This window comes from Haemorhous mexicanus, chromosome 1 (genome assembly GCF_027477595.1).
Source record: "Haemorhous mexicanus isolate bHaeMex1 chromosome 1, bHaeMex1.pri, whole genome shotgun sequence".
Lineage (NCBI taxonomy): Eukaryota > Metazoa > Chordata > Aves > Passeriformes > Fringillidae > Haemorhous > Haemorhous mexicanus.
The window spans coordinates 106,774,490-106,802,482 of record NC_082341.1 but is presented as its reverse complement, the minus strand read 5'-3'; the positions used below and the strand labels follow the sequence as shown (position 1 = coordinate 106,802,482).

Below are 27,993 nucleotides of genomic sequence, written 5' to 3'. Positions count from 1 at the left end.
TTTTACAGTTAGGCTTTTCTTTATTTCAATCAATAGTTTAACAAGTGCTTAAACTTCCCCAGCAGTTTAATCTGGAACATAGTTGAGAAGAAAAATATCTTCTATAAAAAAATAAAAAGATTTTTTTTTCTTTTAAAATCCTGCACTTTAGGCAAGCACGCTCCGACTCAAGCAAGACTGACATTATATCCCAAAATACAGACTTCTGTTCATAGAAATGACAATCTACCCCAGGACAGCAGGCACAGTATGTAAATGGAATAGAAACAGAGCAAGAACACTTGTTTTGACTCTTCTGATCCCATTTGTCCTATTTCTTGAATAGAGCCTCTTAAAACAATTTGCCTAACAATTTCTTTAGGTTGCCATTTCTTCTGTCAGGTGGATCCTTGAGTAGGATATTACCGAGGGAAAAGCTTTCACCTGTCTTGGCAACATTGGCAGCAGCTGAAGATACCAACATTAATGGATTAATTTTTTTTTTAAACCTTCTGCATTTCAGCAAGGGACACATCACCCAGCTTGCAGGTCTTCCACTGCTAAACCACTTGCAGCTTAACTTCTTCAGCAGCCAGGGCTGCCAGCACATGAGGTCAGGTTGGAGAAATAAAATGAATGGAATATATTGTGTCACATATGTATGTGGTGCTGTGCAGCAGTTAATTTAGTGAGTGATGAAACCAAAAGAGGGGTAAGCTTAGCTCCTCATTCTGTGCCTGCAAGCAAGGAGAAGCCTCACAGAAAATATAGACTAGCACATAAACTATGCACTCTGAAGACTTACAGCTTTGTCCAACTTGACTTGTATTGGCTAACAGAAAAATTAAAAATATACAGCTTACGTGGAGGTAAGCTGGTGCAGCAAATGCTAAAAACCCAAATCATAAAATTGTTTCTGTCAACACTACAAATAAACTACAGAAGTCCCCAATCAGATTTCATGTAATGCATTGTGAAGACCTTTTAAAAATACTTCCTTTTTAAGTGTCTTTAAATAACAGGGGAAAAAAGAGCATTAATTGTACAATTTGTACAGTGAGTTACATTTTCATGTAGTCTAACCATAAACCTTTTAAAACCTAGACCTTTGCAAGTCTGTGATTCAAAACAGCTGAAACGTGAATGTGCTTTTGGAGGTTTTAACTAGACAGATCTTTCTCTTGAAATTGTTGCAATATTTTTTGCAACATTAGACAATTTACAGAGGAGCCACAAGGCACTAACAAACTGTAGATGATTGCCCCATAAGTATAGAAAATCACGCTGTGGAACAGCTCCTTTGGTCTTTGCTTTTATCCTGCGTCACAAGCATGTGCAGATTTCAGCTGGGATCGAGTGTGTGTGGCACTTGCACAGGCAAGTGACATAGTCTGACAACTTCTAACCGTGGATATTTTTTCAGAGATAGGACCACCTGGGAATGGTTGATGGTGGTAAAAGCAGCTTGTCTTGTGTGATCTAAGGAATGCCACACAGTACTCATCTTTTTAAATAAAAACTAGAGTGAATTCACTCCTGGTGCTAGATCTCAAATAGAAGTCAGAAATGCAGCAGGTACTTAGGGGACTTGTTGGACTGTAACAGCTCAGTAACCCAGTTAGAAATATGCTGGTATCACTCTGCTGACTACAAAACTCAGTCTAGAGAACATCAAACTCCATGCTGGTTCGTAACTACTCTGTCAGAGGCATCCTGTCTCCTTCTTGACCCTCTAGTTAAAACTGTGTCCCCCACCAGCAACTGATCCAGAGCTGGCTCTTCAAGTAGGTTTGACTGCATGGAGCAAAAAATACATCAAGAAATGCTGATCAGAACAGCTGTTGTTCATAGGGCTCAATTCAGCATGATGAGTTGGCTTTCAGATCTTTCCAACAGGCTGAAGGAGGATCTGACATCAAATGGATGGATAAACACTTTGGTGACTACTGAGCCAACCCGAGCTCCATTCCTGACTCTTAAGTAATAGTTTTCTGTGAGTTTTGATTTGTCTGAAGAAAAAATATGAAAGATGTAGCCTGACTCAGCAGCACATCTATCCATGATACTGCTCCTTCCCTCTGTCATTCTGCTCTCTCAAAACTAGGTGAACTGATTCTGTTCCAACTCTGAGGAAATTCACATCCATGTTTTCAAGGAATGCTTTTGCTATAGTAGTCAGTATGAAGACTCACTATGTAAAGTTGAAAGACTTTCATTCAAAACATACTTTCCCTAGGATACTGAAAATTATACATTAAAGGTTCTTTTTATGACACAGTACTGGGCTGGACAGCTAGCAGCTGCTTATGCTGTGAAGAAACAGTACAACTTTTTTCCTTATGTTTCTTACAGATGTTCCTGCTCTTCCTGTGAGCCAAAATGTGTACATCAGTAAGAGCCACAACCCAAACACAAGATTAAGCTACTCTCTCAGTTCATTTCCTATTAAAGAAGGGGAGTGTGGTTCATCTATGAACTTCTAACTCCTTGCTGGCCTTAAACATCTCCCCTACAGCTTCCAGAGTCTGCTCTGATTTGCATCAGTGCACAAAAAGATGCATTCACCACTGAGGGAAACCTGAGAGTTTCCAGGGCAGGCTCTAGTTGACAAATGCTCTCTGAGGGTGGTGTCCATCCACCTTCCCAGCAGTGTCTCCCCATACCAATGCTGATTTAAGCTCTATGAAACCGTGGCATGTGTTGGGACACTTCAGCAAGGAGAAAAGGAAGGACGTGGTTGCATTAGTGCATCTCTTGCTCCTCCCTCTCTAAGACTAAGCCGGTGTTCCTCCATCTGAGGGTGTATTTCCAGCTTCTTTCTTGCTCTACCAGGAACCACAGCGTGCTTGCTGCTGTAACCCTTTTCCCTGTTCTTACACGAGGTCACATGACTAAAAAGATGCTGCTAAATAGGGCTGCAGAACATATTAGATTCCATTTCTTTACTCTGCCCACCCAGCTGACCCAAGTACTGCACATGGAGTATGTAAGGCCTCAGGAATATGGAAAGAGAAGTCTTTTCTGCAGCCTTGTATTGGCAGCTTACCTGCACTCTGTGCATCTTACAGGAAAATTGCTGCTGGTTGGCTTTGAGGGGCTTTGTTGTAACTACTCTGTAGATACAAAGGGAGGCCTAGAAGCAATTACACAGCTAAGTTAATTGAATGAGAAAATACTAAACCACTGGTTATTTTTACAACTTAATGATTGTAAAAATAGCTTAAATTACTTGGAGTATTTTTTTTTTAATTAGGGGTATCAACCATTTAGTACTTTTTGAACAGAGGGCTGTTGATTTGCTGATTCTTTCTGTATTATGAGCTGTGAGATAATGGCAAGATAAATCTTTGTGGGTTTTCTCCTTATATACATATCTACATCAGAGCTGTGAAGTCAGAGGGGGAAGCTGCTATCACAGTACTGGCACAACACCGAGCCCTTCCCCAGAGCTAAATTCTGATGAGAAATCAGGCATTGGGGATAAGAGTACCACAACAGTAAGACGGCAGAGATGACTGAAGCAGGATCATAGAGTTCATCCCAGCAGTTAAAAAAAATAAAATAAAAGGAGACCCCTTCCCTCCCCCCAGAAGTCTGCAGTCCTAAAGTGCAATTACTTTTGTGCAGTCGTGTCAGGCCAGGGATCAGACTGGATGAAGTTCAAAGCACAAACATCAAACGAGTGCCGTTCGGGATTCGAGGAGGAAGAGGGAAGTAAGGAAAAGAACAACAGTTCTCAGGCATTCAAGTGCATCAAGAAAATAAATGTCCTTTTCTGTCTGAAGAAAAACAACCCCCAGTCTGGTGGAATCCTGGCTTTTTAGTCATGAAAAATAAGTTTTCCTTGCTTCTAGCTGAGAATGTCCCAATATGACACAGTAGAAATAAACACCAGAGCAAGAGCTGGGGTGCTGGGATATTTTTCCGGTGCCCTGCTGCTATACAGCCTGATTTTATTCTCCTCGTGTGACTCTTCAGGCCTGGGTACTGATGAGGTGCACTGAATTAAAGGCATCTGGTAGGAAGTGGCTCTTTTCTCGGGTCGGTCGGGGCTGGAGCCGTCGCTCGGTCTCTGGCCGTTGTACAGCAGGTACCTGCCCCAGGCATCCTGCTCCATCTTGAAGATTTCGTACTCGGTGTGAGGTAGGCGGATGCCGAGCGCAATGCAGCCGTTTGTGTGGGTGACGTCCTGCTGAACCCCAACCTGCCAGGATCCCTGTGCTCCACACTCATTCCCGTTGAAGACATTGAGCAGCGAGGCTGTGGATATATCCATGGGAGTGACCTTCATGTGGTTCACTGTGAGAAAGGAAGAGGGGAGCTGTTAGCCGAGGGACAAAAACAACAGCAAAGCCAACGTGCAGATTGGGGCACACCTGTTAAATCAAAACTGTCTCCCCTTGTTCCTTCTTAAATTAGTTTTTCACATTACAGGTGTGACCAGCAAATCAAGGAGCGTCATTTTATGTCTTTGTCTGTGCAAAAATTGCGTTTTGGAAAGAACAACATCCCCTCCAACTCAGTTGAAGAAAACCTGATGGCCACGTATCTCAGCCAGAGATTAAGCAGAGCTTTTCATAAATTCCAGACAATCCTTCGCAGATAAAGCCTGGCTGGTTATACTAGGAGATAAGGGGAAAAGGAAACAATAAAACTTTACTCATGTTTTATTACTGTCTGTATTAATTCATAAGTGGAGCATTTATCACGTATTTTTCATCATTTCTTAACATTTGCTAGCTATCCTGTAAACCTAATAAAATAATTAGCTCCCACAGGGAAATCTGTAAAACAACACAGTTGCACTATCATCCTATATTACCTGTCCTTTTTTGCATGAATTATAAAATTTGGATGATCTACAGAAAGATGTTTTTTCTCATCTCTCAACATTGGCTGCAGCTTGCAGTATCAAATGTAGAAATGCTGCAGTTTCTTTAGTTCTAACCTGCTTGTATTTCAAAGGAGTTTAAGGCATATAAAGTTTCATTTTCCAGCCAAGTTAAAGAAGTTGAGAAAAGCCAAAATGAATGAGCCTGCAGAAGCTGAATAGAGGTTTTTCCTGGTGTGTGTTTGACATTGTATATCAAGAAAAAGGGATCTGAATGGATTGGTGCTGACCAAAACAGAAGCAAATAACCATGCCTCCCAACATACCAAAATCCCAAATTCTCTTGCAGATCATTTTATAGTAAGATTTGTTGTGAGCTTTTCCTGAGCTTTTATAAACAGCAATTTGACTCAATGGCTCTACAATTCACATTATTTACTGTAGCTGGAGTAAAAGGTAATTTACAGAAATTGAACCTGAAAGTTTTACCTAAGCCAAATTATTGACCTTGATCTGTAAGGTACATTGGTACAACATACACCAGAAATGCAAACTGGATTGCACACCAGGAGCTGAGCTGGGACATGCTGCACATGCAGCTCTAAAGAGCCAAAGTTCTCTCAGGCAAGGGTATCTCCCACCTCCTACAAAAAATCTCAGGTAAATAAATTATTTCTTCTAGTTGTACACTTTTCTAAGTTAGACCCATGTAAGATGCTTTACACTTCTAATGTGGTAACTGAATTAAGGAGAACAGCCTACAGAGGGCTTGAGGCTACCAGAGGCTCTGCTGGGGCTGGTGCCGTAGTGGGATGTTGTGTTTTGGAGATGTTTGTTTGTGTGAGTGGCTCAGGCCCCTGAGCTCTTTTTAAGCAGGGTTCCATGGGGCTGTTTGCACAAGAAAGCTTCTCAGCCATGGCTGGTGTCACCACCGAGAGCTGCTTTCCAAAGTACCCGACGGGTTTGGGTTGGATACATTTTGTCTTGGCTCCGGCATCTTTAATCAGATCTGTCTTTAGGGACACCCTTATTTGCTTGAGGGCCCCTTGGGAGCACATGTAAAGATGCATGCTGCAGCATCTGTCTTCCACAGAAAATTATGTATATCGCTTCAGATCTGAAATGCCTTCTGAAGATGCTTTTTTCTCTCTGTGGAAGGAGCCCTAGGACACAGATCTAACCACTTCTCTTAGAGGCTTGACATCTGGCCACTGGACTTTGAGATCACTGAGTAATGTGGAATCTTATTGTCTTGTGTGTACTTAAAGACCTCTGCATCAAATGAGTATTGCTTCAGTGGTGTGAAGTGCCATGCAGTTGTATAGTTTGCCTGCAAACTTCCCAAGAAATTATGAACTGAAAATCACAGAATGAAATCATCAGCAACCAAATCATTATGAGCAAGCTGCTCTGGACCATAACTACCTCCCTCCCCATTGTATCAAGCTGCCCTACCTTTGAACACAAACTCCGTGCCACCCATGACTTTGGATGAGTGGACTCCTCGGCTGTAGCGTCCCTTGGCATAGATGGTGAAGGTGGGGTGCTTGCAGATGGGGTCGGAGTAGTGGTAGTAGTGGCCCTCCCAGGTGTTGTTGTTGTCGTGGAAGATGAAGTGCCGAGTCAGGAAGAGCACCTCCGGCCGCACCTCACAGCGCTGGCTCACCCACTCTCCGTGCAGCCCGATGGTCAGGTCCGCCTTGGGGGGCAGGATGGGCGGGTGGTGCTCGTCCGAGCGGTAGATGATCCTGCAGGCGATGCACTTGCGGTCGTGGTTCTAAAACAAAGCAGAGAGGAACCCTCAGTAGGCATCACCTGGGATACAGGGCAATGCATCAGGCCAGCCACTTCATGCTGAAGTGATACCAGCTCTACATTTTAAGGAATGCATTGTCATTTCTGATCTTGTTAGTGGTACTATTTAGTTTTGTATTTGTAAGACTGCACAGCAGACAAGCATGTAAGAAATGAATTCTCTTGTCTGCATTTATCTGAAATTAACATTTTACTTCAGGATCTAGAAAAGGCTGACTTTATTCTTCAAATCATACAAGAAGCTGGCAGATGGTAATTTACTATGATAGGGATTTTAGTGTCAGAAATCAATACATTTGTTGAACTCTTCTTTGTCTGTCTTTTAGTTGTTAACTTTAAGTACTATAGATAAACATGGGTGTTATAAGGACTTCTTTCTTTTTGCATGGCACCTTGGGAGAATAGTAACCAGTGCTTTTTAAACTCTTTCAGCTTTGCTGAGCCCTAACACAAGTTTGGGAAGTGTGTGATATGGCTGGTTGCTGCTGGATATGCTGAAAGCTTTATGGCTCTCTCCAGCTGGAACAGAGTCCATGGTACATGCCGAGCTCCAGGGTGGCTCACCACTGAGGGCCATGCAGCAGCCTCAAGCAGCCAAGTACCCCTGACCCCAAATGTGACACCTGGGGTGTCTTAGGAGGGGTCTGCAGGCTCCAAGTCTGTGGCAGGAGTGGAGAAATTTCAGGCTGAGGCTTCCATATCGTGAGCAACTCCATTTATAGCTACTTTGCACAGACCATTATTCTACATCCTAGGAACATAAAACAACAGCCATTTCACTGATTTCACTATTGCTGAAAAGACTTTGGATGACTATCTGGCCTGGGATGGGGCAAATATAAACCCTGTTTAATATGTGTAAAATAAATATATTGTGGGTGTTGTAAGTTGATTATCTGAAGTTACCTACAGTCATTTTATTGGAGGAATTCAGGACACTAATGAAGATTGTGTGAATGTCACCCTGAAGTGAGCTGGAGCTGAAGGCAGTGAGTGGAGAAATGCTGACTTCATAGCAGCTCATGTGGACTTTAAAGTAAGAGCAGTGAATAGGAGCATTTATGTTACAGAGGGTGCTCAGAGAGGCCTCAGAAAAGAGGGCTGGAAAGGTGTACACAGAAAAAGTATTTCTGTAAATCTCCCAGATGGCTGCATGTTGAGCTTTAGCTCTTAACTCAATGCACCTCAGGAAAACACCCCACAGCTTGAATGTGGTGGATGAAAGTAACCTGCCAGTGCATCTTCCTCTCTCCAGGAAGAATTGAGGAGAATCCTTGGGAGATGAAAGCACAGGATCTGTGTTGGTTGATCTGAACCACGGCCGGCCAACAGCCCTGCTCTGAGGAGGAAGGAGGTTGGACTTGGTGACCTCATGAGGGTCCTTCCACCCCTAAACACATGGTCTTCTGGAGACCACATGTGCTGACATGCTCTTAAAATGGATGTAGTCCTTTCCCACTGTGGAGCTTGTTACCAAATTGTAAGATATGGATTTTTCAGCCAAATTCTGCAAGCAGGTTAAGGTCTATCAGTACCTTAGTGAAATACAAAGGACATTTAATTGAGTAATTTAACTGCAACTGGTGAAGTTAGTGCAGATATATCCACAAAAAGTATCTTTCAATTGTAATAGAAATAATGTTTTTTTCTGGAGATAAGGATGCCGGTGCCTTTTAACCACATTTCTATCCTGCCATGGAGCAGACTGGCTGCACTGTTCCCTGACACATAAAGGGCACTGACGACAGTAACTTTATGGCTGTGATTGCCCCACTCACATAAGGTAAAGCCAGAAAGCAAGAAAAAGACAGTGCTATAAAACTAAAAATAGCTTATATAAGTTGAATCCATCAACAGTAGGAGAGAATTTCTGCTACAGTCCCTTCTCTCCTGAAATGAATTTGAAAGCTTCTATCATGTCCCAGAGGAGACCCTGGCAGAGCAGTATATTGGTTTGGTTTATATTCACATTTTCCTCCCAGGAGTCCATCCTCCAAAAACAGTTTGTGAGCCAAGGCAATTTAACCTGGGAACCAGTGATTCCTGTTGCCCTTGTTCAAAATCTGAAGAAAACCAAACAGCAACTCAGCCTGTTTTCTTTTTTGGTCACCACTGGTCACCATTACACTGTGAGCAGAGGTGACTCCTTTGGCAGACTCTAGGAAGGTCCCTGTTACTCTCCTGTAGTTCGCCCAGCTCTTTGACCACTGTGGTCCTGAACTACTGCAGCTCTGTGCAACCCTTCTAATTGTGAAGGCTTTGCACCAGCTGTGAGGGTCTGGCCAGCTGGGCTGCTAAGGAATGTCCCTCCTGATGGCCTTCTAGTCACTGAGGGTGTGCCCAAATGAAGGGGCTGAGGTAACCAGAAACTTTTTGTATCGAACCAGGAGTGCAGCAGGGAGAGGTTGGGGTGGTGAGGGAGGAAGCAGAAACATCCTTTTCACAGCTGTGAGACACCAGCTGGCTCCAGCCCCTCACTGGATGTACTCTGAATCCATTGCTTTCTTGAGACCAGCATTTGAATCTAAGCCCACATAAACCTTTTTTGCTGTGATACTATCTTTCACAACGTTATAAACTTCTTAGTGGAAGAATATGCCATGTATAAACTCTTTCACTATGATTTTTTGCCCAAGTAATGGGCAAGAGAAAAAGCAAGTTCTGTTATGAGGCAATTTGACTTAATTATGGAGTAATTTATGTTTAACAATTGACTGTATATTTCGCTCTTGCTTTTTTAGGTCAGCTGCTCTTGGCTCTTAATTACACTATCTGAGGCTTTGCAAATCACTCCCTTTCCATGTGTTTCAGGGAAAGATTATTTTCTAAAAACAGGCATTCAAAGAAAATAGGGAACAGAGACAGAGGACATTTGAGTCCAAACAGGATTAAGAACTCTCTAATAAAAAGCTCATTGGGTCATGACATAAACTAAATAGCAATAAAACGAGAAGAGGACAGGATGAACATTGGTTCTATGTTTTGATTATGTTAGGTGCACAGTGCACTATTTTTAATAGTGGGGTCAGGCTAGAAGGACTGGGCCTTAAAATAGCTGGAAGATTCCTTCCCATGATGGGTAGCTCCTTGCAGCTCTGCGGTGCCAAAGCCATAGTGACAACATTCCTCATCCTTCCAGGTGTTTCTTTAAAGCCAATTTCTGAATCCACAAAGCCATGTGTGCCAAAACAAGCCTGAATCTCTGGCTGAAAACTCAGTTCTTGTAGCTGGGGAGAAAATAACTTAGGATCTAAAAATTCCCACCAACATTTTTTCTAATCACTCTATCCTGCCATCTCAGCTGAAGTGGTAATAAGGCCAGAGAGCTCTGGAAGCCAAGCAAGGGGGATTCTAATTAAGAAAAAGCAAACAAGGATGAGGTTCCTTCATCTTTTTCCCGATTGCTATGGATAGTTAGAAACTATAAACCCTCCCAGCACAGTTTAATTTTCTCTCAAGTTCTGTGGAATTCTATGGCTGCCTAAGACTAATTATCTGACATTGGCTATGCCACATAGCATGTGATTGGCTATGCCACATAGCGTGTTGTACCCAGCATATCCTTTTTACAGGGAGAGATGAGATGAGAGACCAGACATCGATCTCCTCAGGCACGGGCTCAGGATTGAACTGTGTGTGCAGTACAGATCTAACCAGAATCCTGGTTGGAATCCTGGGGTACCGGAATCCTGGTACCCCCACAAAACCCCTGCCATGTGAACGCACCTATTACCATGAGGGGAAGTGCTGAAAAAGAGGGGAAAGAAAAGCCACATTCAGCTATGGAAAAGCCACACTCAGCTATGGCCTTGCACACCTCCTGGATACCACGTGTCACGGGCAGGACTAGGTGGGACTGGAATGAGTCATGCCTGGTCAGGATGCTTTAAACCTCACCACCCAAGGAAACACAGTACCAGGTGTTAGTGTTAGTAACTAGTGCTCCCAGGATGAGTATAAATGGAAATTCTTGGGAGAACATCAATTCAAGGAAATGCTTCCAGGTCAACAAAAAAAGCTGGATGGCTTTGCTTCACACTGCCAAGGAGCCAAGTCCACAGGAAGGACACATTTATGAATTGCTCAGGATAGTATCAGGCTCTCTCCTCCACCACTGTAGATAACTGCAGACCGAGACAACACTTTAAAAAACGACCACAAATTCTCTCCAGTACAAAAGTGATAATTTGCAGGCTTTGCATGACCTCATATGAAGCTGAGTTGACTAATGTGCATTAGCCTGGCTCTGGGGAGTTGACAAGCACGGCTGACACAGTTATAACTCAGCCTGCCAAATGGAATGAAGAAAAACGAAGATTTAAAACTTTAATTAAAAATCTTGAGGCAAGTAAAATGCTGGAGAGAGCGGTAACTCCTTTGCAGAGTTGTCAGATGGATATTTCTTTTGGTAGGGAACAGAGGTGCTGCAAGCAGGAAGGAGGGTGGAGATATGCTCAGATTTATCTGCAAATGCGTACCATATATTCTAAGATATTGAGGAATGGTTTTTATTAACTGCTCTTATGAAGAGAAAGATAGAGAAGGAATCTCAAGGCATTACCATTACACAGCTGTCTGATCTATGATCTTGATTCTGTTGCACAACCCTGCATAAAACTGAAATAAACAAACCCAATATGAAATGCAAAAGTCTTTCTGGTATAAATGACTTTAGTGTGGGCAAAAGACAAGAACAAAGAGAAAACCAGACTTCTCAGATGAATGTGCTTGCATGACATCTGTCCCATTAAAATGATACTAAATTCTGGTGACATGAATGTTTTATGAAGTATTAACAAAAAAAATTCCTGGAAAACCCGAAGGGACAGCTTGAATGTCCATTTTCAAGAATAAAGTATTCCCAAATAAAGCTGCCTTATGTATTTATTATGCCCTTAAAAAGCATCCTATCTAGCCCTCTAAACCATGCAATATTACCACTGAGTCTTCCCTGCCCTTTTACAAAAGATGAAGCCACTGTGCTAAGATGCCAAAGGAAGGTGTCAGTAGTTTAGATACATATGCTGAGTTGACCTGCAGGCCTGGGCTAGGCTAAATAGTAGATGTTGATCCCTGGTGCTGCATTTGAGTTGTGGCAGGCTTTTACTGCAGCTGCAGAGCAGACAGTGGTAAGTGCAGACGTGGCACCTTCAAAGGCGCAGGGCCACAGCTGACAGCGCTGCCGAGCGCGGCACGGGCCAACCTCAGCTGACAGCTGCTGGCTTCCTCATCTCTGTAGGGCACCACACACACTGTTATTGTTCATAAACCTGGAATTACCCACTTGAGATTTCTTCTGAATATTCCTACCTTGCTTGCCCTCATAATTTTCCTAACCAATAGCCCTTCTCAAGTAAAAATGGACAAAAGGCACCCTTCAAGTGTTGCCTTAATCTAGAAGTCTAGTGGCGCTACTCGGGCAACAAAACAGCTTTGTCTGCCAAAATTGTAATTTTTTTGGTTGAGTTTTGCATATTTCTCTGAGGCACTTCACATGTTTAACATCTATTTATTAACTTATGATTGCATTTCCCTGGGAGCTTCACTAGTACATAGCATTCCCCTAGAGATGAAGTCATTGTGTTTCAAAGAGATGAAGTCTCAAATTTTTGAAAAGCACAGAAAACCTTGCACGCTTTGTTCTTTCTTGGCTAAAGGAAAGCCCAAGCACCAGTCTTTCTCCATACATTGAATCTGTATCAGCTGCACACTCCAGATGCTGCTGGAAGTCAGGTCCCAGAGGTAAATAAAGTTGTAATAGGGAGTTGATTCATTAGAGTCACATTTTAAAGGGAAAACATCTTACTGAAAGAGTGTGTCCAGCAACAGATTGAGCATGACAGAGTGAAGGTTATCCTAGAGCACTTTTTAGGTTTCTTGTGATGTTCCAGTCCATGTCAGCCTTATTCCTAAGCAATGATCTAACCAGAATGACCGGTCATCACAGTCCTGCTCTGATATTTCCAGTTACTCTGTCACATGGTAAAATAGCACAAGAAGTTCTTTGTTTACAAAGCAACACTGCTGAGGCAATTACATGTGAAATAAGTCTCCCAGTACTGCTATAAGACACATTTTCTGTAGTTTAGAGAAGACATTTGTGAAGACATTTTCTGTCCTGCACAGAGAACGAATACTGCATTCAAGCCTTCCTTCATGCGACAAGTCCCTGCATACTTTTGTGATATTATAACTAACCAAGCAGCCTCCTTGGTGTTGTCCTAATTGGGAACATTTTGTGATGATGGCCAAACAGCTCCCCCATCCTGCCCTTCCCAGCCATGTGCTCTCTCACGCTGGCTGAAGAAGCTCCATGTGTGATAGCCTGAATCACTTGGTAAAACTTGCAATGTCAAGAGACATCAAAGATGGTAATCTCCATTCATCAGCCAGTCATAACTAGTATCTTGAGCCAGGTTAGAAAACAGCCAAGATAAATCTATATAGTGACCTATTTATCATCTGCACTCAAAAACTTCCATATATTTTACCAGAGGAATTTTATTAAGGTATGTTCTTATCTAAGAGAATTCGTAAAGCCTTAAGAGATGACATATTATATGTTTTTATAAGCTCCCTGATTCTATATGAACACTTGAGATACAGTAATCTGTGAATTTATTCAGATTTGTAGCTCAGCATAAAGCTGTCTGGTTTTTGGACAGCCCTTTTGATTTACCATCCTGTGGTGAAATCGCTGCAGGAATTTGGAAAAGGTCCAATTCTATTTGTTTAAAGTCCTGATCATGTGGCTTTGGCATTCCTAACATATCCAGCAATCATTTGTTTTTAATTACCGTTCATTTCAAGCACATAAGTAATGAATGTGGCTACCACATCCAACTTAGAGGCTGTGTAAACTCTTGGGCTGGGTGGAACTTTCTTCTATATAGAGGCTTAACTATAAATTTAACTCAAAATGTGAATCCTCTTAACTTATTTTAGGCAGGCCTTTATGAGTTTAAAATATAAATAAATAAAAAGGAAATGAAAAAAGCCTTAAATGAAAGATTCCACACAATACACCTGATTCACTTCAGAAGCAATTTCCTGGCCTCCCCAACCTCTTGGTATGACTGTAGAAACCTTAAAAAAACAAGTTGATTTAACGTTTCTATTTATTCATGGTGTCCAGTTTCCAGAGGAGTCTGTGACTTGTAGTTTTAAACTCAATTTAGCATTTAAACTCATTTTCAGCTGGGTCCCAGTGGAGCAACAATTAAAAAAGGAAAAGAGTTCAAAAAGGAAGGGTTATAACCTTTCAACGGTATGTTTGCCTGGACTTCAAGAAAAAAAAGGAAAAAAAGCACTTCTGTTACTATTCTTCCTGCATTTGGCAAACAGTAGGTCAGAGTGCCTGTTGAGAACCTGCTGGTATAGGGATCTTCATGCTTAGGTGCAAACCAACAAACCCACATCCTGGAATCTTTCATGGCAGCTGAAGCAAAGGTTCATTTTTTATGGTATTGCTATTTATATCATGCTGAAAGCCTAGTACCAGCCAGCCCAGCTTCTCTTAGCTAACCTGTCTCAAGAAACACACCTCTCTTATGCAGAATTTGGTCCCTTAAATTTGAACATTGTATTTAAGATCCACTATATTTTAGAGAAAAAAGGGATGCTATGGTAGCAGAACACACAGGCAGGAAAATCATTACCTAAAATTACAGCAGGCCTGGACAACAATCTTAATTTTCTAAAGCTGTTTGAAAGTACATCTGACTGCTCTGACGGTAATGAAATTACTACAAGGTGGAAGTGTAGGCATTTACTATCTTATATATCAACCCAGAATAAGACACCTAGATTAGATCAGAAAAAATACTCAGCTACAGTGATTTAAATCAAGATTTTGTCTCAGTTTCAAGCGGTTGGAAAAAGATCTACAACGTTTTCTAGAACAGATACAATATAGCTGGTGTCTGATAATTTCTATCTACAGAAACCTGCAAGGAAGAGATCTAGCAAAGAACCCTCACACCCAAAACAGTAAAGTGAAAGCTGATGTGGTTAATTAAAGAAAACCAAAATTTTGCAGAAGATTGTGCTGTGGTACATCTGCTGCTGAAACTCTCTATTTTGGGAAGGTAAGTTTAAAAAGAAAACTCAAATTTGTCCTTGGTAACTTGAGACAGCATAAGAATTACAGAAATTACCACAGTTTTCATAAAGTTTTTCATAAAGCAAAACAGTTGACTGTGGATTAAAATGATCCCTAGGCCAGGCTACAAAGCAATTAAAGGCAGCTCACAAAATGCTGTGTTTCCTGCTATTGCTGATAAGCTGTAAGTGATTTTTGAACCATTTGTGATGAGATGATTAAAAATGGTCGTAACCCATTAGCTGGAAGTGATGCTGTGGCAATGCCCAGCCAGAGCACGCTGATGGCAGCAGCACCTGGCAATGTGGTTCCAATTGCTGCCTGCCTTTGAAATGTCACCAGGAAAGATCTATAACAGCCCTCCTGCTACGGGCCATCAGTGTCTGTGCTTCCTGTTTGAGTTTTATTTAGCTTACTATGGCTTGATCAATTCCCGATGAAGCTGAGGGCAGTTTGAGGCCCCTTTGAAAACTGAATTATCAAATGGAATTAGAGCCCCATTCAAAATTCACCTGTTTTTCCTTTCATTAATGTGTGTGCCTATGGCTGCATCCGTGACCTGTGCAGTCCTTCAGCTTTTTTCCCTTCATGCTGCCCCTTCCATGTGTTTACCTTCCAATTTCCTTGTCTCTTCTTCAGGTTATGAATCACCCAACTTCCATATGCTGATATTCACATTTGATTTTCTCTGTCCCTGGTCCCCTCCACAGCTATAAAGTATGCACTGATGCTTGTTCCTCTTCTGCTACCTCAGTTCTATATGAAACTTTCCCCTCAGCCGCTAGCCTACAACCATGGTCCCAGCCAACCACTCCCACTTCTGCCTACAAGTCTCTGATTCCATCTTCAGAGTGGCCTTTATTTAGTTTAGTTCATGACTTTTTTTGCATATTTGCAGTCACATACCACAGCAAAGTTACTGTTCTCACAAAGTAAGTTCTGTTATCTTCTGTTAATTAAGGCTGTAATCAACCCCCTGATTTTAGGTTACATCAGTGCACTTAGAAGAACTGAGTGATTTGGGCTTTATCAGCAATATCTTAAAAAGAGGACATATGTAAACCCCCACACACGTACCTTGGCATTTTGAAGAGGAGGCTGGTAACTGGAGGGCCGATAGTACCTCCTCTGAGTAGCATCAGTGTGAATGTCTCCGAGGAATAGCTCCTCCACAAGGTGGTCTACATTGAGGGGCAGGTACTGCTTCTCCACACGGATCAGCTGGAGCTCGTGCATGGCAAAATTCAGAGCTTTGGTGCATTCACAGCCGTTCTCTTCTCTCAGCAAATCATAGCCCACATCCTGCTCCCAGGGACTATCTTCTGGGATAAATCCAGGACACGTCTGGTTCACCAACTCACTTAATTTTTTGGCTACTGCTTCGTTGTGGCATATGATCTGTACGCTGCGGAGCTGATAGTCGGCCTCGGTGCCGCCGCGGATGATCCAGGACGCCTGCCGCAGGCGAATTTTGCCTCGTATGACTAAGGTGTAGATGGGGTTGGTGCAGCGATTCCCTCCGTAGTAGAACTGATAGGCCTTGAAGGTGTTGTTGTGGTAGAACCTGTAAGATCTTGTGATGAACTCTGGGCCCGCTCTAACCTCGCAGCTGTGGGAGGAAAGAAAGTGTGGAAACAAAATTTTAGCAAGGTGGCACATCGTGTGTACTACGGGCAACATGACCCACGAGTCCACAGAGACACCTGGGCGCTTAAATCCCTCCAGCAGGAATAGGAATAAATAGGAACTAGGTGTCTGTGGCCTGCCAATTATCCAACAATTCCCTCTGCTGCTATTAATACACTGCTTCATGGTGATCTTATCTAAAGGCTTTATCTTGTAGGCTTAAATACTTTGAATCGTGTTTTGGTTTTGCCTTTTGTCTAGGGACCACCATGTGACTCAATTCTTTGTTGAAAATAGTAGCAGCTTATTAACATCTATTGCTCTCTTTTGCACGGTAGATTTAGCAGAATGACTGATAACATCAGAAAGTGAAATGTCATATGTCCAGGAAACAGCAAAAAGAACTGGCTTATAAGCTGCTCTAGAAGTTTCTCTGTGTAACTCCACAATCTCTGGTCTGCTATGGATATGCAGGATCATATCCTGAGCTTTTCCACTCAAAAATTCAACAGGGGTGGCAGCTAATGCAAACTTCTGATTTTTAATGCAAAACTTCCCCCCCACACTTTATTTTTTCTGGAAGTGTAAATGGCAGTTAAGTTCCACTTCCTGTAGGAAGCCCTTTTGTGCCTTCAAACTTGTTCCTCTTGTCACCTCTACCCTGCTTAATATAAACAGAACTGTAGAATTGTTAGAGTTGGAAAAGACCTCTAAGACCATAGAGTCCAGCCATTAACCCAGCACCACAATGTTCAGCACCAAGCCACATCCCAAGTGCCACATCCACACTTTTGAACACTTCCAGAGATGTTAACTTTTGAACACTTCCAGAGATGTTAACTCTTTTGAACACTTCCAGAGATGTTAACTCCACCACTTCCCCGGGCAGCCTATTCCAATGCCTGACCACTCTTACAGTGAAGAAATTTTTCTTAATACCTAATCTAAACCTCCCCTGGTGTAACTTGAGACCATTTCCTCTCATCCTGAAATACACTCCTTTCTGTTAAAAAAACCCGACTCTTTCCTACTACAAGTCACTTCCAATGAGCTTGTGAATATTGCCTGCTGAGACACAGAAAGCATAACAGCTCTCTGAAACACAAGTCATCAGGTATAAAGAGTAACAGAACTAGTGAAATACAGCTTCTTAATTTCTTTTGCTAATAAAACCTGTGCTAGACCCCTGCTCTGAAAACAAGGACCCATTCGATGGATCTAATGCATGGAGACAAATATAGTACAATGTTATGTTTGAAGGAGCATCCATTTTGGCAGCTTGGTAGGCTCCTTCCTATTCAGAGAGATTTAAAGATATTTCACAGCATGCTGCTAAAAATCCAGACAATAAATTGATTCATCAAGACAGCTTTGTGGCACGCTATTTTAATGTACATAATGCTGCTCCTTCTCCTTTTATGCATAAACATATAGAGAGCATCTGGAATTTAGAGCATCACCATATTAAAGAAAATATTTCTGCTGTTGAAAGTGGGAATATACATTCTTCCCTCTTGCCTTTTTTACCATCTTCTCTTCCCCATCCCAAGCATCTTGTTTTATCTTTCCTTACCCAGTAGAGACCCAGTGGCCCTCAATATTGGGAGGCATCTGTACAGTGATCCGGGCTCCATTGTGAAGGTGTTTCAGCATATGATGGCACTGTGACTCCTTGAAAGCCCACCAGGTACTCTTCTCCAAGGACCGAGGGTGGGTCCTGCTGTCCGGGTGCAGAAGAGCAAAACTTTCTCCCAGCCCTGTGACAGAAAGTGTAAATTATATCATGAGACCCTGAAGAGTAGGGCTTCCATGTGATAAAGGACATTGTGACCATCTTGTGTTGAACGACACTTGTTCATATTGTTATGTGTCTGGGCAAGTACTGTTTACATTTATTTTCTCATATGAAAACAAACAAACAAATAACGGGAAGCTCTTCCTTTCTGTCACACCACATAATCCACTAAATAAATTTATGAAATAAACTGGGGAAAAGAGCTCGAACTGAAGTGCTGTGTTTCCACACCCAGGAGATGTGGCTCTGAAACTGAACTTTATAGACACCTCTGTAATCTCTGGTCAGGACAATCAAAAACCTAGACTTTCAAACTTTCAGAAAGTTGCGTCCAGATCCGGACACAAACTTTGCGGTTTCAGCCCACCTCTAATTTGAATGCTTCTATAATAAACTTGCAAATAAAGACTACTCTTTAAAGTCAAGGGAAAACAGATATTAAAAGCAAAGCTTCTGCACACAGGAAGCCTCTGTGATGACTGAAGTGGTCAATTAAAGGCAGATCCTTCTATTTTTATTTTAAAGGGGAAAAGGAATTTCAAAAGCTAACTTTATCTCCAGCACACAGTAATTTTGGTTTCTAGTAATGTATACATACAAATTCTACCAGCATGCTCTCTACCAATATTAATTGAAGAAAATGAATACATAGCTTCAAAAGGAATGTGCCTTTACTCTTTTAGACACAGCCTGCTCTTAGATATGTTGGAAAACACGGATCAAAAGAAAACCCCACATCTAGGGGTTAAAAGGTGACAAGCATGAACCTTACATAACATGTTAGAAACTGTATTACATTGCCAGAAGGAATTTGAGCACCAGAGGGCTACAAAATGGGTAAGGGGTGGGGTGAAGGGGCTGTTTGAGTGCCTAGGAATTTGGGGCAGCTATGTCAGGAAAGGGATGTCTCACTGTAAGATGCTTCCAGGGCCAGGGTCTGGGATTCATCCCCATATTTTCTGCTGCCTTCTCAGCTGACCTGGATAAGAAATGGGGCTGTTGGGGATCACCAGTGGGAACCACCCAGTACAGGATCCTATGCTTTATGCCCCAGGCCCCATCTGACATTTGGGCACATGCCTAGTGTTAGGTAGACACTTTCTTAAGTCTTTCCCATTTCCTATTAAAAAGGAAAAAGAAAGTAAAAAAAAGAAAAAAGAAAAAAAAAAAAGAAAAAAAAAAAAGGTGATTCATTATGTTGGCTAGGTCTTAGATCTTCTGGAAGAAACTTGGGTAACACCTGGGAAAATGGCATTGCCAAAATTATAAAAACATGTCAACCACTTAAAAACAGAAATTCCTCAGCTAAACAGAAGCAAAGACTTGTCCAGGAGACAGGGTAAAAAATGATCAGAAAGAATACAATAAATACTTTAACCTAAACAGTGCTCACCATTGAACAACATTAGGATTTAATGAGATTAATGAACACAACCTCACAAAATCTTTTCTGGAAAATCTGATAGCTTTGTTATGTTGCAGGTTACAAACAATTCTTCGATGTGAATGAGAATTTATGGCTTTGCTTTCTTTAAGGCAATAAATACTAGGGACACTTTGATATTTGAGCACACTGCCTGAGATACCCTTACAGAAGCCTGATTTTCAGGGGATCAGTATTTCCTCCCTTTCTGGAAGTCAGAGATTTCTCAGGTATTTCAACATTGCTGAGCAGAGTCACTCATGCTAGCACCAAACAACTCCCACTCTGCAGCCAGAAATGGTAGAGCCATGACAGGGTGATGCTCTGCTTGAACTGACTACATCTTTGGAGAGGCAGGATTGACGAGGTTGGGTCTGTGCTTCATGTCCATGCAAGGTACATGGCAGAGGTTGTAGCCAACACGACTATCTTTCAACATGGTGTCTCCTGCAGACAAATTATCTCACACTGAAAAAATACTTTGAAAATTCGCATTTCCTTTTGAAGTTGTTAAACATTTGAAATTTGCCACCAGAAGAAGGTTTTGAAGTTGTTCAACTGGCTATTTTCAATGCATAGTTATTGTACCACTTGCTTTTATGCAGCTGTATTTTGCCTAGTTCATGTCATATGACTCATGAATATAGATGCATTTAGAAATGATTTATTCCTTTAGACATATTTGAGGATTTAATTTCTTCACGCAAAAATCCTTCTTTGGGAGGACACCATCTTGTATGGGCACATATCAAAGAAAAAACCGCAATAACCACATCAGACATTCCCAATTATTCCCTGAAGGAAATAATGAAAAGAAGAAGTTTTTGAAAAGGAGTCAAACTTTATGCAGTATTATACAGTGTCTTCTTTGATACTGCTCAGAAGCAACTGTGTCTCAGCTCTCCACGTCACATGAATGCAGTTCTGTGTGCAACTTGCAAATGATACACTGCAGCAAGGGAATGGAAGGGAGATTTGTATCGACAGGCCTAGAGGAAAGAGGGTATTTGTTTGGGACTCTATCCATCCAACTGTGACAAATGAAGGCAAGAACAAATTCAGGTAATCAAGAGAGGCATGAGAACATAATGATGGCTGCAGAGACACAGGGAGAGATGTAGAAAACACACACAAAGAATGGTTTGGGCTGGAAGAGATGTTAAAATTATCCAGTTCCACTTCCCCCTGACCATGGGCAGGGACACCTTCTACAGGACCAGATTGGTCAAGGCCCCATCCAGCCTGGCCTTGAACACTTCCAGGGATGGAACATCCACAACTTTCCTAGGCAACTTGTTTCACTGCCTCCTCACCCTCACAGTAAAGACTTTCTTCCTAAAGAAAGAAAGGTTTAGATCTAATCTAAACCTGCCCTCTTTCAGTTTAAAGCTGTTCCCCTTGTCCTACCACTAAAAGCCTCTGTAAAAAGTCCCTTTCCAGCTCTCTTGCAGGATCTCTTTAGGTTAAGGAAGTTGCTCTAAGGTTTTCCCAGAGCCTTCTTTTCCGCAGGCTGAATAACCCCAGCTCTATCAGCCTGTTGCCACAGGAGAGGTGCTCCAGCCCTCTGAGTATCTTCCTGTCCTCCTTTGGACTTGTTCCAGCATGTCCATGTACTTCTTATGCTGGGGACCCCAAAAATGGACATACTACTTGAAGTGGGATCTCCCCAGAGCAGAGGAACAGAAATCCCTGCCTTGCCCTACTGCTCACTCTGCTTGGGATGCAGCCTGGGATGTTTGGCTTTCTCGGCTCCGAGTGCAAATACTGAGCTTCTCATCAACCAACACCTCCAAGTCTTTGTATTTGGGGCTGCTCTCAATAATGCTGAACACCATCACAGAACCAGAATATCAGAATATGAAATACAGTATAAAACTGAGAGAGAGCAATGGGACCTTTACCTATGTTTGACTTGCTAGAGCAAGGAAATACTTTATTTAGTGCAAACTTCTTCCTTACAAAGAAGTAATTTCAACACTTTTGTAGTTACTGCCTGTAGATACAACTGCCACACAAAGGAGATGTAACTTCCCCTTGTACCATCTGCAGGTCAAACTCTGAGACCAGTCATATGCTTCCCACACAGAGCAGTAAATCAAACACCATCTTCTGTGTTTTTCCTCGCAGCAGGTGCTCAGAGGCAGTGCAGGGCCCCCTGCTCCACCCTTGGCAGTGCACATGAGGTGTTCTGCAAAGCTGAGGAACTGCAGGGATGATTCACTTATTTTAAAAGGTCCATTTGGCCATGTTAAATGAGACATTGCTGGAAAGGCTCAAGGTTAAAACATGCATTCACAAAACTGGGAAAAGATTTTCATGACTCTTTAGAAGCCCACTTTGGATAGTAGATGCAGTTGCAACATAGTTGGAGCCATTACTTTCATTCAGAGAGATCCAAGTCTGCTATTCTCTATAGCACTGACAGATGGTACGTTTCAGTATCTCCACGACTGAGTATCTTAGACTCAACTGAGAATATTTCAGACTCTCTCTCTGACTGACTGTTTGAACTTTTGTGTGTTATGAAGGAATATTACCCACTTGTTAAAAACTAGAAACTCAAAATCCACCCACTATGTTACTACTCAAAAGTGTGACAAAAGTCAAACAAACAAACAAAAAAATCTTTGCATGAGACCAATACCAATAATTCTGTGAAGCCTCTGGTTGGCTCTCACTTTAGCTACACCACAACTAGAGATTGGTTTGATTGTATTCCCCACCCCACAGCATTTGTTTTCACAAAGGAGCAAGTCCAAAAGGAAAAGGAAAATTCCAGAATGCACTTGAAATACCAGGTGGCAAAACAAAAACATGTTATGCTTTTGTTTCAAAATCAAGCCCTAGCAGTGACACAGCTTTAGCATGAAACTAACTGAATACAGCATAAGAGGTGCTACAGCTCACTGGGGATCCCTGCCCAGACCCTCAGAGATCACACAGATCTTTGAGGGCCTGTGATCTCAGATCACACTTTACAGGGGCGGGGTCCAACATCCATCTGAGTGGGAAAGTGGAGGCCGGTACAGCTGCCATGCCAGTAAGACGTGGATAGGAGCATGCACCACACCAGACAGAGGGCTTCAGGCTCTCATGTTGACCTATAAACCTGTATCTGATGTGGGAACAACCATTCAAGATAAAAATAATTGTTAAGGGAAGATAGGTTACTTTCAAGTTCTTCAAAGATTTCTGCACATCACTGCGAGTAAAATACAGATCTTGAAAGGGCAATCTGTTGGCAGCCCGTTACCCAAACGTGTTTCAAAAATGGTTATGACAAAGCTCTCTGCCAACATTTCTGAAAAAAACTGCAAGCTGCTAGAATGAATGTTTTGGCTTTCTGAAAAATAGCATGCAAATACTGTACAACTGCAACAAAGATAATATGTAGAGTTGTGCTTGGACACAGATAGTTTTAATTTAATTTGTGCCTCAACACCCAGGCCAAATTCTGTTCAGAGCTATGCCAGACTGCTAAAGCACAAAGCAAATAATCTTAAATTGTTTAGATTTTATCAGTTTAATGAACGTCTCTACCAGAATCTAAACCACAGCTTCGAACATGTCCAAGTGTAGCTCTTTAAACCAGTCTGAAAGCTACCAGGTGTTCAGCAGGTTCATCCTTTGCTAGATCATTGAAGAGATGTTACCTCAGAGTTGGATTCAAACCTGGCTTTAGACTGGGATTGCTCAGCAGGAACCACCTAATTTTTTTTTTCCTAATTTCTAGTGATGTAAATACAGAAGAACAAAATTTTATTATGAAATAAAACAACCTGGAGTGATAGCATAAGTTCAAAATAAGCAATGGCTTAATCTCTGACAGAAATATTTTAACATTCATGCTTTACTCCTGCAGCAACCTCATTTCAAGTTAGAACTTGTCTGAAACTGGAAAAACCTTACAACAGATAAGGAATAATTGGCTGGATTAACTTTATAGCTCTCCTTATCTGGGCAGTTGCCCTGCACAATTAAATAAATAGACATTTGGATCATGCTCTTTCTTGATGTGGGATAGTGTCAGATAATGCCTATGACAGGCTTTTAGCTCCAGTGCAAGCTTACATAATTGCCATGGACATAATATAATGTCCTGTTACCAAGCCACGAGCTGTGTTTACCAGTGTTTTCCCTGCACTTGAAACTTCAAAGAGTCCTCGCAAGACTGGGGCCCAAATTAGCTACTGCAAACAAAAGGGTTGGGAAAGGAAAGCTGGGTTTTATGGCCAGGGAAGCAGACAGGACAATGACTTCCTTTCACATGTATCTGTTGCCTCTCTTGTGCACACAGAATTTCCAAGTGCAGCTTTTGGAGAGGCAAAATGAACGCTTCAGAGAATGGAAGATCCTGAGGAGGGATCCAAAGTATGTCTACATGGGACAGCTAAAAAGTAACCCCCTCAAAGCTGACAGGCCCAGCATGCAGGTCCCCTGCTACCCTATAGCTTGGTCCTTATTCAATGCCCTCTCTTGGAAGGGGTCAGAGAACCAAGAGCTAAGCAGTCACAGAGCCCATAACCTCTGCTTAGCTGGAGTTCTTAATTGGGATGGCTGCTGCTACGTGTGCAAGGTGAAATGGCACTGCCCAGAGTGAGGGTTTCTTTATGAAACCCTGAAGGGTTAAAGCCCATCTTCCTTCAGGGCAGTGGGAACTCTGCCCCTGACAGGAATGGGTGCAGCCCTGGGATGTCTGTGCAGTTCAGTATCAATGGTGGTTTGGTCTCTCCCTCTTTGCAAGAAACATCTGCTCTCTGTCAGAGCATCTGCTCCGTCCTGTACCCACACCTTGGCACTGGGGTTTATGCAGAACTGCCCCCGGCTCCCCTGGGACTCATGTCCAGGTGAAGAGAGAGCTAAACAAACTCAGTACATCTAATCCTGCCCTCTATCAGCCCTAAATAATCATCTCAGTAATGAAATACTACTCTTGCCTCGAATAGCTGAAGGTATTTGCCTCCAGTGTGGTTGAGGCAACTTTTGGGCCCCATCGTGTGCCAGCCTACTTTCTACAGATACCCTACAGAGCACAAAAAAATTGCCCTCTCTGTTGATGACATCAACATCTTACCACTGTGTTAGCCCACAGTCAAGCTACAAAAATGAGTGAAATTGAATTTATGCTGACAAAATTGTAAATAAAATTTAGTCCATTTTCTAACTCTCCCTGCAAATTCTCCAAGTTCTACACTAAGCACTGCGTCTTCCTATTTTTTTATTGTCTTCCAGATTTTAAAATTCATTATTTAACTGAGGAAACAGATGACATATGTCTCTAGCACAGAGCACAATATATGTTCATTTTATGGCTATGGGTATTTATACCTCCCAATACTTATTATTTTCCTGAAAAAGTTTTGAAATAAAACACTACTATATAACTAATTTAAGCAACACTGCCAGAGAACTTTTAAGAGCATAAACAGTTTTGCTCTGAAAAGCCTATCAGTCTTGTTTTAGTCATCTTTATTAGTTCCATTTCCATGATGTTATTGACTAATTGTTTTAAAGTTTCTAACTCATTATTCTAGCAGCAGCATAATCAGAAATACACTAAAGCTTTTTTTAAGCATCTCTATTTATAAAAAGAAAAGGTTATGTTTACAAAATAAATTAGCCAAATTTGTTTTGAATCCACTTGAACGCAGCTCTTATTATTCAGGTTTTCTGGACTTGAATGATCTTAGTGTTTGACATCTGAAACTTCTGTGGCTTTTTGTCTAAGCAAAGAAAACAGTGATAATGGACAACTTCCAGCTGCAAACCTGTTTTTTTTTTTTTTTTTTTTTTGGTGACACTGTACGTGTACAGGTTTTATTTTGATTAATGAAGACTAGTTTTTCCAAATTTCAACTCAGTGATGTTAAAGCAGGCATTTCTTAATGTAATGAAAGCAGAAGCTCTAGCCTTACAGGACATTTTAACTTGTGTCACAAAGCTTTAAGCCCTAAAAAGCCTCAACCACCCACCCACACTCACTCACTTTTAACCCTCGAATTGCCATATGCAATAGAAATCCAGAAAGAAAACACTGCATGCTGCAAAGAGGCTTAACACTGCAATCCCCTGGGATTGCTGGTTATTCTTACACATTAGCAATTTGGGACAGCTGTGGATCAAAAGATGCTTCTACTGACTTCATGGCATGGATGGAAAAGCTCTAGACCATGTTAAAGCCAACAGGGTAAACACATTTCCATTTCCATTCAAATGGCTACATTTCAGTGCCATTGATATAATTTTCAAGTTTGTAAGAGGGCGGTAGTTTCCAAACTCTTGAAACTCTGATCCAAACTGTGAACTGCTACATTACCAAGGTACTTGTCTTCATATACAAGGCAGTGAGTGTATCTTTCTGCAAGAACTTTGGTTTATGTTATTTGGTGAAATATAACTGCAGATGGAAGAAATGGATGACTTTTCTTCATCATCCTCTTTTGGCAGCTGCTGTTTTGATCTGATCACTGGCTCTGATTTGTTTCCTGCTCCAGCCAGCATTCAGCTCTGCTCTGTAATTCCAAGCAGATGAGCCAGGGAGTCCAACCCTGCAATTACACCTCCTCTCTTTACCCTCTAACTTCAAGTCTCCCATTTCAACTTTTACATCTCAGATCAGAGTTTAAAGAACACCTCTGGCGTCCTGTCAGGTCTGGCTCAGCTAAACATGTTTCTACGCTCTCCGGATCTCATAGCTGAGCTGTGAGAAGAGTATAAACCCCCTCCTGGGGATCAGAGCCTCCTACTCTTTCTTTCTCTAAACAAAATATACCATCAGAAGCCCATGCTCTTTATTATTTATTAAATACCATAGTGTGTGCTTAGCACTTGTACAAACACAGAGAGAGACAATCTCTGCTTCACAAAATCAACCCCAGGAATAGCTTTGAAATCCTTAACCCCAGCTCATAGATCTCCCACTGAATCCATGTAGATCACCTGCATTTTAACAGTTAAAAAAAATTCCTCTTTTTACAATTAAGCTTGGGGTCCTAAGAAATTTAACTGATGGACACTGGATGCTACAAAGGACTTCAAATTAGGAACACTCTCCAAAATGATGCTGTAACCGAGTAGCTTGAGTCGCACTTTCAGAAGGACATCAAACCCAGATTTTTCAAATCTGGCTGCCAAATGTTAGACATACCTAAGCAGCCCATTAAACTGCCTCCTTTTCAGAAGTTTCTCTTGAAGAACACTGGCTTTCTGGAAAGATGGGTTATCTGTTTAGAGGCCTAAAAATAAATTTACAAGCTAAACTTTCAAGTTTAAATACGCTGACTTTTCTCACTAAAATTTTGCCTACTGTGCAGTTTCAGAGAGATGTCAGTCCGGGGTTAAACTGAGAGGCTGTCAAAGCAGGACGGTGTGTAATAACACCGAGAATTTTTGTTCTCTGCAGCAAAACAATTTTAGTTGCGCACAAGATCCGGTGCTGGCACAGTTTGCTACCGAAGTCTTCCCAGGTAACATCTCCACGCCAAAAACCGCTTCCCGATAAGAGGAAGAACGCGGGCCCCGCAGGGCGTCTCGGCCATACGTGCCGGAGTTCGGCAGCGCCAGCTCTTGCCGGAGGCGAGTAAAGAAACTTTGTGTGAGGTGCCCGGACCAACTGCTCCATCCAAGGAGTCCCAGGCTGCAACGCCATCCGCCGACACACACTCGGGAGCGGGTCGCTTTCGGCGTGGTTTTACCCACGCCGGCGATGCCGCTCCCACGCGCGCTGCACAGGGGTGCCGCTAACACAGGGGTCAGGCAGAGCCAGCGGGGGCTGCCCGCTTCCCATCCTCTGCCCCGGGCAGGCGGGACCCAGCGCCCGCGGCCACGACGGGAGAGCGCACCCACCCGCGCCCCTCTGCCCCCGCCAGAGCGGCTCCGGGTCCCCTCGCAGCCCAGCCGCTTTCGGGGGCACCCCACGGACCGACACCCGCCGGCAGCCGCGCCGGCAGCGCACTCACCGTGCAGCAGCAGGGCTGGGAACAGGTACCGCATGAGGCTGCCGTACGGGACGGACATCTCCCCGGCTCGCAGCGCTCCTCGCCCGCTCCTGCGCTCCGGCCGCCGCCACTCCCGCCGCGCCGCCCGCGCCTCAGCGCCGCCGCGGGCAGCCCACGGCCCGGCGCTGGGGGGCAGGCGGCTGGCGGGCCGGGGGCCACGGGCACCCTCCGGGGCCGGCGCCGCCGCCGCTGCTGCTCCTCAGGGCTCCCGCCCCGCACGCCGCCGACCCGGCAGGGCTCCGGCTCGGCCGCCGCCGCTCGGTGCCCGAGGATGCCCGCGCCGCCGCTGCCGCGTCCTCGCTCGTCTCCGCGCAGCGCAGGGACGGCTCCGCTTCATATTTCCCCTTCCAGCAGGAGGAGGAGGAGTGGTCGGGAGGTGGGGACTCCTCCCGGGGCGGGTAGGGGGCGGTCCCGCCGCTGGGCTGG

General features: G+C 42.9%; 1 protein-coding gene across 1 annotated transcript; it reads right to left on the bottom strand.

Moving 5' to 3' along the window:
• APCDD1 (APC down-regulated 1) lies at positions 1–27,683 on the bottom strand. Its single transcript, XM_059858013.1, has 5 exons — positions 27,529–27,683; positions 17,926–18,109; positions 15,804–16,335; positions 6,266–6,587; positions 1–4,278 (listed from the first exon to the last, which is right to left on the bottom strand). Exons 1-5 carry the CDS (start codon positions 27,584–27,586, stop codon positions 3,830–3,832), a joined length of 1,545 nt encoding a protein of 514 aa, XP_059713996.1. The 5' UTR covers positions 27,587–27,683; the 3' UTR covers positions 1–3,829.
• Between the last annotated feature and the right edge of the window lie 310 nt (positions 27,684–27,993).

Excerpts from the sequence above, each read along its gene's own strand:
- APCDD1 (XM_059858013.1), bottom strand. The coding sequence starts at position 27,586 with ATGTCCGTCCCGTACGGCAGCCTCATGCGGTACCTGTTCCCAGCCCTG. Across the intron at positions 18,110-27,528 it reads CCCAGCCCTGCTGCTGCACG|GGCTGGGAGAAAGTTTTGCT; the intron begins GTGAGTGCGCTG and ends TTTCTGTCACAG. Across the intron at positions 16,336-17,925 it reads GGCCACTGGGTCTCTACTGG|CTGCGAGGTTAGAGCGGGCC; the intron begins GTAAGGAAAGAT and ends TTCCTCCCACAG.